This window comes from Thunnus maccoyii, chromosome 22, assembly GCF_910596095.1.
Source record: "Thunnus maccoyii chromosome 22, fThuMac1.1, whole genome shotgun sequence".
Classification (NCBI taxonomy): Eukaryota; Metazoa; Chordata; class Actinopteri; order Scombriformes; family Scombridae; genus Thunnus; species Thunnus maccoyii.
The window spans coordinates 22,068,351-22,080,940 of NC_056554.1; the positions used below are offsets into that span (position 1 = coordinate 22,068,351).

Sequence of the window (12,590 nt, forward strand, 5' to 3'; positions counted from 1 at the left end):
AATTAAGAAGTCCTTCACACTTTAGACAAACTCTACACAGATTCTGCAGTAAGAGTTCATGTGAGGCTCTGCTCTCAATCTTTATTGACACAAAAGGTAAAACATCTGGTTTTATTGTGACCTTCACACAAAGCAGAAACACAAGAATGGATGTTAATAGAAAAGCAGATACAATATAAAAATAGTTCCAGAGAAAGAATCTAACATGAGCAAAAATAAAAACAATTTTGTATTAAAAATTACTTAAAACAGCTTTTTCATTTGTGGAGACAATTCAACAGACCACCTGAAAAATCTCAGTCAGCAAAGACAAATCCTAAAAAGTGCTGCAGTATTGATAAAGGGACTTAACATTTTAAACATTGGAAAAAACTTAAAACAACAGATTCCTCAGTTTGTATGTCTTCATTTCTTAGTGTAATATGTTGTAATATATATTAACACACAAAAATAATCAGTCAGATCACACTGATATTTAAATTACAATCAAATATCAAAGATAAAACACATGACAGCAGCAGATCTCTGTGATCCATCTGTTACATTTGAAGGAGTCTAAAGGTGTAAATGAGCAAACAGCTGTAACCTGCAGCCAGGTGAGGATCTCTAAACAAAATGAGCTGACTTCCAGTGAAGAGCTTCCTCTGCTGGTCTTTATCCTTAATACCAGTGTCAACAACTCAAAGCTTTTCTCTCAAACATACATGTGAAAGACTGATAATCAATAACAGACAGTAAATAAGAGCTCGCTGTAACAGACAGGGTTAAAAACAGCAACAGTAAATCTCAGTTTCAACTGCACATTACAATAAAACAACAAAGCTCTATGTTGAGACGTTAAAGAAACATCATAAATGGGAAATACTGTAAATAGGCTGTTATTATTATGGAGTGCAGCCAGTGTTTTACAGCAGGAAGAGGCTCGGCTTATTTAGATCAACACTGTGACATCAGAGCCTTAAAGATTCACATCAGACCAGAAAACAAAAAGCAACTGCAGCCATTCAAGTGAAAGTATACAACTTTATCATCCTTTATTACAATTTATTTTTTAACCCTAATATTTATTCAGTTATTTTTTCAAATTTAAAGTAAAGACTCTGTCCTCCTGAAACTCACCAAATAAAGAAATTCAACACATCAAAATATCCTCACAAGTACAAACAAGCTGAAATGTGGAATATATGAATATTTGAGTTGAATCTATTCATTAAACTCATCAACCAAATAACATTTATTCTGTTAAGTCTTTATGATACACTGACATCTAAATGAAGATTTTCTATTAAACGTAATGTTGTTGGTCAAACATCTGATCCAACGAGGGGAAAGCTGAGCGTTTCTCATCATGTACTGAAGCTGAAGGTGGAAAACTGTTGAGACTCCTGATACTGATCTTACTTTCAGTTTCAGTTACTGGCTGTGTGACGAAACAAAGCGGGAAAAGGTCAAAGGTAACGGCGGTAGTCTCTACACCACGATAACGTCTTAACGTTTATTAACGTTTAAAATGAATATTATAACATATTTACGTTTGAGAATCATCACAGTAACCGGTTAGTCTGCTAGTACTACGTTGACTTTGTATCATGAACCGGAGATTTTACAACACGCTGATCTGAACTGCTGCTTTGTCTCCGTCATTCATTCATAATGACACAAGACACTAAAGTAATGTGTGTGTGTGTGTGTGTGTGTGTGTGTGTGTGTGTGTGTGTGTGTGTGTGTGTGTGTGTGTGTGTGTGTGTGTGTGTGTGTGTGTGTGTGTGTGTGAAAATATGAATTTGCATTTGTAGTGAAAAAGTCAGATGTTGCTACAGGCCACCATATGTCACCCTAGTTGCTGTCTTGTTAGTGGCTATTGCTGATCCAAATAAATAGGCCTAAATTCATGCTCCTATGGCGCACTGCAAGCATCAGATTTGAAATTCCAACACCACAGAACCAACACAAATGCAGTGAATTTGATGCACAAATCTGATTTCAAGGCTACAAATGTATTTTATTTGCTACTTGGCCATTCAGATGTATCACATAAACCACTGCACCACATGGCTAATGTGGTAATAATAATACAACAACATGTGACAACATGTTGACAAAAAATCAGCATATTTACTGTGAAGAATTTACTGTTTCACCCCATTTTCAAATTTTTGTAAACTGGTTTTAACATCGACATGAACTGACATCAGGTTGTTCACACATATGAGCTAAAACTGCCTGAGCTGAGGAGTCAGTATAAGATAAATAAGGAATTTTTTGAACTGTAATAATGTAAATATGTTCCAGTAGAGCCTCAGAATAAAAGTATTAACCTGGAAATGTGAAAATGTTCCCTTTAACTAACATCTATTTATTTAGAGGGAAAAAACTGAGTTTCACATTTTGCTTTCTCTGTTTTCCTCTGAAAAAGAAGAAGAAACTTTCTGTTCTGTTATGAAGCACAAAATGCTGGTTAATCCAATATGAATATGTTATATGAACTCATTTTCATTTGATCCAAGTAATCTACAGAAAAACAAAGTGTGTTTCCACGTCAGGCAGCTCAGCAGCCTTTGGCTCATATGTAAATAAGCTTTGTTATAGCACCACCATCTGGTCAAATGCTGTCATTATTGTTACATGACTGGCAGCTGATTGCTGTTACTGTAAAACATTCTATGTGAGAAGAATACTTACTAATTGATTTATGTTCCTCATTTCTACATTTGCTGAATGAATATAAATGTTCTCCAACCTACTGATGATTGATTGATGCACCTGATATCAGATACAAACACTTGTTTTCTGTCTTCTTGCAGGTGTAAAACACACACCAGGAGGTCCAAAGAAGAAGAAGTTAGATCATATGATTGGAACAAAGTTAAAACAGCTCTCAGAGCTGCAAACTGCAGAGTTCTAATAGTTGCTGGTCTAATATTTCTAGTAGATGCAGTATGCGTTTGTTGAGGTAAAAGAAGGTATGTTTACTGTTCCTGTTTAAAATGGAACTATTTTGTGTGTTATGATTTGTATGTGAAATCACTTTGTTTGCACTTATCGTTGTCTCGTGTCAATCCTACAGATCAAGACCAGGATAGAAGTTTCTTCACTGAGCTTCTGATAAAGATCAGTACCAAGAGTGAGTCATATCAACTCATTCAGCTGAACCACTTCCATCAGATCCAAACTACTAGAGGGAAACATCATAATTAATGTGTGGTTGACTTCATCCTCACAGTAACAGTGTTGATCAGAGAAGTGAGTGTTTGGTGTGTCAGCTTGTCTTCTTGGTGATGTTTTTCCTTCCTCTCACTGATTCTAATACAACTTACAGACAATAACTTCAACTTAATGATGATGTGTAATCCATCACAGTCAACAACTAGATGCTTTTATTCATTTTGTTTCTAAGTCTCACAGCAGCCAAGTTACTGTAAAATAATAGTCTGAAATAATTCACAACACATATTTACAAAAACATCTATTTTTGCCTCCTGACTTTGATGTTTGTGTTGTTCAGCATCGACTCTCAAGTCCAGTCTCTAAACTGCATCATATGCAATAATAAAACAGCATCACCATTAACATTAACCAAACTATTTTTAAATACTTGTTTACTGTGATGCACATTTCTCAAACAAGTTACAAGTTTCTGCACTGAAACAAGCTTGTGCTCCATACCAGCACTTGTACCTCACTTACTTCTTATCATACAAACATTTACTGCTTATTATTGTTATAAGAATGCAGTAGTGATGTGCATTTGTACATGTTTTATTGTGTCTATTTCATATTTAATACATAAGCTAAATATATTATATATGAGTGTGTTTAAATGTCCATAGAAATGTTTTTATTCTTCTGCAAAGCACTTTTAACTCTATGAAGCACTTTCTAACTTCAACATAAAATGTGATTGTTATTTTCTACAATGTTAAAGTAAAGCTTGACATGTTTATACTGTGTAAAATGACTGTGACTGTAGGAACATGGAGGGATTGTATTTTCTATTTTTTGTACTTTTGATATCTTCAGCTGTGTGTTTGCAGCAGTTTTGAGGATCTGATTTCTCTTTATTTTCAACATATGATCTCTGAATGTTTAATTATGTCATGAATCACTCATTAAATGTGTTCAGTCCACTGTCGACTCTACATGTTTCTTTACTTTAACCACAATAAACTACCAGGTAACCAGACAGCGAGCAGTGGTGGAAAGTAACTAAGTACATTTACTTGAATATGTTATATGAACTCATTTTCACTTGTACACTCAGGAAGTGTACACACCGTGTATACACTTCTGGGAAGTGTCCTGCGCTCAGGAAATGTATTACAGGAAGTGGTTGGAAGTGGTGTGTACACCAAACCAAGACTCTGACCTACATGTTTCACACAACCTTACTGAAACCCATAGGCTACGTTATTGTGGATTTTTTTAGTCATCCTCACTCTCTTCGTTTTTCAAAGGACATCTACGTGTAGCGTTGCTCCGTTAAGGAATAAGGCAGTGCGCGTGTGTGTGTATGTGTGTGTAAATGTGCGTGTGTAGTTGCGCGACATCTGCTAGAGCTCCGACCATAATTTGTTCTCACTGTACACACGTACAGACCCGAGTCATCAGTCCTGAGTCTGGACACATGAAGTCTGATTCGTCCTTCTCTGAGGGCGTCTTTGTCACACTGAACTCATCCTGCAAACTGTCCATCCTGAGACTCTGGAGACTCAACACCCTCATGTACATGATACAGGATCAAGGGTTTAACATCAGTTAACAGTCGACATAAGATGTTAAGTGAGGTGGAGGAACTGTCAGGTTTGGTTGTAAACATCCATTCCAGTGTGATGTTGTGGTTCTCCTCTGCCTGATAGGAGGTCTGTGTCACTTTCACTACAAATGTTCCTGTTGAGGAGACAGAGAGGGAAAGTGAGTGAATTGCAAGATTGCATTTTTACCACCTTTAATAATATGTTATTTATATTTATGGATATTAAAGTAAAGTTGTAAACTAACCACAGACACAGGAGGTCAGGCTGATGAGCAGAAGGATCCTGCAGATCATCTTCTCTCCGTGAGAGGAGACAGAGGAGAGGAGTCGTGAACACATGAGGTCAAAGTTCAGTCATCACAGGTGTGAGAAGATAAGTCAGGTTTCATTCATGCATCACAACAAGTCTTCATGTTCATCAGCTTTATCACATATGACTGACCAAAGGACTTTCATTCAGGTTATCCTGCAGACTACAGTTTCTTCTTCTGTGAAAACATTTCAAGTTAAAAAGCCTTTCTCAGGTGTCTGTGTGCAGTGATGTAATTGTGCAGGTTAAGTTGATTACAGTATTTGAAGTTGCAGTTAATAATATTTCACTGTTCTTTGCACAAATGGGGGCTGATACTGGTTCCTGGAGATGTGATATACTTACGTCTCCTCCCAGCAGATTTGAGAGAGAAGCGAGGAAGAGACTCAAGGACAGAGAGTGCAGATTGTGCAGGTCCAGGTACGTCACAGCTGTGGGTGTTACGGGTGTTGCCAAAGTTGTCCAAAGTTAGCAACAATGGGTTAGCCTAACCTGCAGGCGGTAAACAGAAAAATAGAGAATGGAGAGATGTGGAAATGTGGAAAACTTTAATTACCACTGTTCCTTTATTGATCATCCTGCTTCCATTTGGAAGTCAAGTCTAAAGAGAGTAAAGGAGGCAGAAATAATCAGCGTCAGAAGAGACTTAAGCATGAGGAAGTAGGTGAGAAATGTTATGATGTGAGAAAAGAAGCTAAGGAGGACAGTCAGGAAGCAGGATGAGTTTTGCCTTTGTAAGGTGGAATTTTTGGCCTTTTTGACAATTAATTGTACTGCTGGAATAGAAAGAAAATCTGAGAAAACTGAAAAATAATTGTAGATGGCAACAAGGAGATTTCTGGGTGTTGTTTAAGTTTCTGGAGAAGGTGTGCAGCAGATGTTGAGAGAAGCTTTTAGGCTCTCAAGCACCTGAAAAATAGAGAATTTATAGCAAAGTGGGAAATGGGTGGGATTTTATTTAGTCAGTGGAGATTTTAGTTTAAATCCAGTAGATGGCGGTAATGCGACATTTTAGATGCCAACCGCCATTAAAAAACAATAATAAGAAGAACTTATATGAAGATGGTCATATCTCTGCGGCAACTTTTTGCATCGTTTGGGCTTTTTACTGATGAAAAGTTCGGATATATTTTATTAAACTGATAAAAAAAAAACTTGCGGTCACAGCGGGGCTTTGATTGGCTGCTTTTTGTCACTTGTGGCGCCTACGCCTTCTTTTTTTCTGATGGAGTCATGAGGACACGACCTGAAGCACCGACGCTGCACTGCGCTTTATACATTCTTGCCATTATTTTTCACGCTTATAAAATGTGAATTGGTCGTATTGCAACAGCATCATTTGTAAAGTTGTTTGCTCTCCTGAGAGACGGACACAGACTGGACAACAGACAGTGTGGAAGAAGTTTGGGTGGAATTCGTCTTGTTCCAGCTGCAAGACTGACTGGGAGAGGTCTGTCTTTTTACTTCTTTCGTTTTCTTCTATTAATATAATGGTTACCGGTATAACGATGTATTATCAGATTATAAAGTCTTATTATACATAAATGATAACGGCCCACACTAAATGTGACGTGTTTGCAGGAAATACATTATGTGTCTGTTACTTAAAGCAGTGGCTCTCAAAGTGGGGTCTTGGGACCCCAAGGGGTCCTTGAGGGGGTTCCAGGGGACCCTCAGCAAAAAGAGGAATAATTTATTTTCACTATAATTACATCCTTAAGTAACGCAATGACAGAATGTATGACTATTTTGGTCATGGGTGTCATACACTTTCTGTAATAAAACGAGTAAAAGCCAAAAGTCCTATCAGATGGGGGTCCGGGGTCTAATTTGTGCCAGTTCAAGGGTCTTTGACGTGAATAAGTTTGAGAAGCACTGACTTAGAGGACATGTTTGAGATTGTGCGATGAGACTGTAAAGTTCCTTTTGGCTTTATGGCGCATTTTGCAGTCTGTAGCTCGTGTTGTCATGTTTACATGAAGAGACGACAGAGGCTGGAAAAGATTTATGAAAAACCTTTGAAGAACAGGATGTACACAGCCTGTACTACTACTACTGATACAACTAATTCTACCACTGCTATTACTACTACTACTCAGAGGTGGAAAGTAACTAAGTACTTAAGTACTGTACTTAAGTACAATTTTGAGGTACTTGTACTTTACTTGAGTATTTCCATGTGATGCTACTTTATACTTCCACTCCACTACATTTCAGAGGGAAATATTGTACTTTCTACTCCACTACATTTATTTGACAGCTTTAGTTACTTTTCAGATGAAGATTTGACACAATGGAGAATATAACAACCTTTTAAAATACAACACATTGTTTAAGATGAAACCAGTGGTTTCCAACTTTTTTGGCTTTTGACGTCTTACAAAAGCAGTGTGTAGTCGGGGTCACATTTCACATGTCTATGAGTTGTTAACAGCTCCACCAAATAGTGATTTTTTCCTCTAAACTTCTCACATGCTTTCATTTCAATAAATGTTCAAATGATCCAATATTTCACCAAAAATCAAAGATTAGAGAAAAAGTCTAAAAACTGAGAACAGAACCACTGGACTAAACTAGCTAACTGTATATAAAGTAGTGTAAACTAGCTCCACCTCCAGTAGCTACAACAGTAATATGCTGCTCTAACACTGATGCTTCACTATTAATAATCTAATGATGTCATATATAATAATATATCAGTCAGAGGGACCAAACCACTACTTTTACTGCAATACTTTAACTACATCAAGCTCATAATACTTATGTGCTTTTACTTAAATAGGATTTTTTTTTTCATGGAGGACTTTTACTTGTAATGGAGTATTTTACATTGTTGTATTTGTATTGAAGTAAAGCATCTGAATACTTCTTCCACCACATTGAGACGTTATATGGCCATTGTTTGAATGTCCCATCAAGGTTATATACATTAAGGTTCAGAAATAGTCCCAAGATGAAAGTTATGCCAATGTCCAAATGTCAGAAAATGATGAAAAAAGCAGATCACTGTTTTCAAAGGCCCAAGGTGCAACCTTAAATGTCTTGTTTTGTCGCGTTCAACAGTTCATAATCCAAAGATATTCAGTTCAGTGTCATAAAGGGCTAAAGAAACCAGAAAAAAATCACATTCAATCAGCTGAAACAAGAGAATTTTTGTATTTTTTCTTACAAAATAATTCAAAACGAGCAATCAATATAAAAATAGTTGGCAATTAGGCCTAATTTTTTGCCTGTTGACTAATCGATTTATCCACCAATTTGCAGCATTTTTTTTATTATGCGGCTTTATACATCCTGTATGTCTAAATTAACAATTTAATATGCTAAACTTTTTGAAATGGTTCAGCTCTTATATATGTTTTAACAATCTGTCACTCTCAAGATAATCCTGATAATGAAATATATAAAACCAAACACACCAAGTGTCTTAGTTAATACAAGACATGAGTCACTTTTACACAAACACACTGAGTCAATACTGACATAGTATATTACAGGTGTAGCCCTTCCCGGACTTCTCGATTAACCAGAATGTGAGAAACAGCAGCCAAAAGAAGCAAATAAGACAGAGTATTTATTCAGTATTCAGCTCAGATGATTATTATAAAAACCCTAAACTGCAGCCAATAATGCAGGTTGTAGATGTATAGTTTACACAATATTGATAATGCAGTAGTATTTTTAATGTTCCTGTTATATTCAAATTGACTAACATCTTTTATCCTTGGGGTCAATTTGACCCCAGCAATTTAAACCTCCATAAAATGGTTCTAATTAGAATTTTACTTAAGTTTATGCGTGAGGTACCTTATATTTCTACCCAAATAACCCTTTAAATAAAATATAACCCCCTGTTTTGGTGTTTTAATGGCTTTATATTATTTCTGAGAACAGATTTTTGTTATTTATAACATTTAGAGAGAAAAAACATTTCTGTTATCAAGCATAGTAACATGTATTATGTTTGTGGTCAGTTTGATTCCAGGAAAAACGAACACAATTCAAACAAAAGAAAACCTGGAATGTCTTTAGAGACAGGGTAGCTGGAAATATTGCCTTCCAGTGTCAGCATTCCAAAGGCTTGTCGTTGCTTCCCCGTTTGACTAGTACACTCCTGCCAAAATGAGCAATCCCATGTAGGCTTGTAAGTGGGTCACATCCAAGTCTTTCCAGCTGTCCCCATCCACGCACCTCCCCTCTAAGTTTGCCATCTCAAGTATATCCTTTTCTATTGATGGTGTCATGAAGAGCTCAAATGCTGATTTTATCTCTTGGACATGGCTGACAGTGTATCTGGTGGGACCTGGAACCATTTTGATGACATTAACAACACTAATGCTACATTCAGACTGCAGGCAAAAGTGGCCCAAATCTAATTTTTTGCTCATATGTGACTTAGATCTGTTTTTTTATCAACAGTGTAAACAGCACAAATCAAATGGGAACTGATATTTTCAATTCTGATTTGGGCCACTTTCATATGTGACTCTAAATCAAATACAGGTCTGATTTTTTTGCAATGCGACATCAGTCTGAACAATTATCTCTGTGCGTCACACAGACCCTAGCTGACCCTCATGTAGTCGTGGATGCGGGAAGTATAATTTTAGCTTAAGTATTTGAGGTGACACTTCTGTACAAGCAAACCTTGAGGGCTCGTACTGTAACCACATCCACACACCTCCATACAGAAGTAGAAGCCATTGCTCCACAAAAAGCCATAATTAGAAATTTGTCTCTCTTCCTTCTCATCCTCATCCTCGTTATCATCTGGTCACAAATTCGCTGGCTTACATTGCAAACCAACTTATAAATGAAAACCGTAAACACTGACTTCAGTGGTCTCCATGTTTACTTACATACGACAGCGTGCTGCATGTGACGTCGTAGTTATTGATCTTTGCCGCATGTGGGTCAGTAAAGGACCATGACCTGTTCACACTGGAATCTCATATTGGCCACATTTTAAAAAATGATTGAACAGCCAAACAAAACGTTCAAGTGGGGAGAGGGACCATAACAACCTTCTATTTTTGGAAGCTAACGTGTCTGCTGGTGGTTGAGAGACAACAGGAGGGTCAACACTAAGGGTTTCATTGTCATCAGGCCTCATAATCAGAATCATCCTCAATCCTCCATCTCAGACACATTCTCCTCTATGTCACTTTCACTGTCAAAGAGCCGTAACAAAACCTCATTGGCAGAAAACTTTTGCTTAAAGGTCATTTTCATTTGAGAGAGAGAGAGCATAAAGGAAGAGCACATAGAGCACCAAGAGAAATGGTTTAGATGACTGCTCTTCCCCTGTGTTGTGTGAACTATCAAAGTTCTCGCAGGAACCATATTTCCCTGCCCCAGCGGTGCGGGAAATATCAAAGTTCTTGTGGGAATTATGTTTTCCCCTCCCCCATGTCGTGTGAACTATCAGTGGTTCTCGCACTACTACAGGTGTGGTTATGTTGGGTTAGGGCCCTAAAGCAGAGGGAAGTTCTTTGAAGATTATAAAATTGCATGTTATAGTGACCTCAGTATCATCCAAAACATCCAAAACAATTATGTGTAAATTATATTTCTTATAAGTTTTATACAGCTGAAACAGCCTGAGGTCAAACTGACTGTAAAGAACACAGATGTGCACAAAATGTGTACAGATAATGATATTGAAAACATATCATCATCATGTTAATTTTATGTTTACCCAGTTGTCTCCATTAAGTTAGGAAAAGTCAAACATGAAGCAAAAAAAAATAATGTCAATCATTTATTTAGAGACGTTAAACATTGAACGGAGTCAAACTGACCCCAAAGATAATAGGAGGGTTAAAACCTGTCTGAAGACCCATCTCTTTTGAAGACATGACTGGTCTTTACTATTCATTCATTCTCTGTGCAATGCTGCTGCGCTTTTATGATTTTGTCCAAATTAATTTTATTCTACACTCTTTATCCATTTATTTTGATCCTCATATATGTATTTTTATTTGATTGTAATTCTCAGTCTCTGTAAAGCACTTAGGTCTTTTGGGTTTTTGTTGTTTTTAAATGTGCTCTATAAATAAATTGACTGGACTTGATAATGTATTCAATACTTTTTTGTCTGGTTTTACACTTTAGGGTGGCCAAATGACAAATGTCTGGGCAGCTGCCCTCTTACTGATGATGACACTCTGTCCTGGAGTGGGTGAGTAGCTGTTGACTTCAGAAATCATGGGGGATTATTTAGTATTAATGTTATGTTAAAATCAAAAACTGTGAATCCATTTAAGCTTGAGTTTTTCTTTAAATTAAGTTGCTGATGTGTCAAATTTGGCCACACAGTGTCACCACACCCTCAATTACTCACATAAAGAGTTTCACAGACTTTAACAACAGCTTGATCTATGATCTACGGTCTACATTTTTGCTGTGGTTGTCTTCTTATTCTGTGTCTGTGTTGACCTTTGACCCCTGCAGGTCAGACTCCATTCACTCTCGGTGTAACTCGGGACGTCTACCCGGCAGAAGAGCACAGTAACATCACACTGATATGGCTCTTTTCTGTCAAGAACAACAAGTCCGCTCTCTCACTGATTACAAAAATTTTGTATCTGAAATCAGACAGGACAGTTTTCTTTTATGACAGTAAGAATGAAGCTGATGTGTATCAAGATGAGCTCTACAGGGGACGAGTGTGGTGTGATTCAGAGCTCGCCAGGACAGGACGGATTGAATGTCTCTTTACTGATCTGAGGCTCAATGACACGGGCACCTACCTCTGTGAAGTTTGGGTAGACGGAGATTATAGCAATAAATCATGTGTCCTCAATGTTACAGGTAAGTTGACATCATAGCGATGGCTCCTTTGTTAATGTATTGTTAACAGCAATTTGCACTTCCCAGAGTGAGAAATTTCTTCATATCAGATTGAGCTCTACAAATGATCTTGAAGTTGTTATTCAGAGAAAATGTATCCAGTACACTAATGCAGTGACAAGGATTTAAAGCAGGATTTATTTATTCATTTTTATCACTTGGGGACAGAAAACTTTATGATTATTCACTCTCTTTTTAACTTTGTCTCCACCAACTCTTGAGAAAAGCATCTGGTTCTTTAGCTGCTAAAGATTGTCAGAGATTGAGCTAAAGAGTGAAGTTGTGGGCCATAAAACTAAAACGTAGAGCTAAAATGGGCTAAAAAAGCTCCGTACAGCTGCACAGTTGGTGATAATCCTCTGTGGGCTCACACAAAAATAGCGATTCATGTTTATGAGTTATTAAGACTGGGTGATGTGACACACAGTCCTGCCGATGGTTTCACACTATTCCACTAATGTGGGTGACTGTGATAAGCAACAAAGGCAATGAAGAAGACTGCAAGCTAGTAAACATGGATGTAAACAATGCTGGATTTATAATTCTTTAAAAATCAGTGTTGTAGATGTTTTATGAAAAAGAAAGTGCATTCAGTACTTTTGTTAGACCTGAAGGATAACTCCACAGTCTTATTTCTGTTTTAGCTTTAGATTCTTCTTCTTCTTTGCATTCTTA

General features: G+C 37.1%; 1 protein-coding gene across 1 annotated transcript in view; it reads right to left on the reverse strand.

Annotated features, from left to right (window-relative positions):
* Nucleotides 1-5,224, reverse strand: part of LOC121889444 — a 51,647-nt gene extending 46,423 nt beyond the window's left edge. Inside the window, exon 1 of the mRNA XM_042401416.1 lies at nt 5,196-5,224. Coding sequence (XP_042257350.1) covers nt 5,196-5,209 — 14 coding nt within the window. The 5' untranslated portion in view covers nt 5,210-5,224. The remainder of the gene's footprint in view (nt 1-5,195) is intronic.
* Between the last annotated feature and the right edge of the window lie 7,366 nt (nt 5,225-12,590).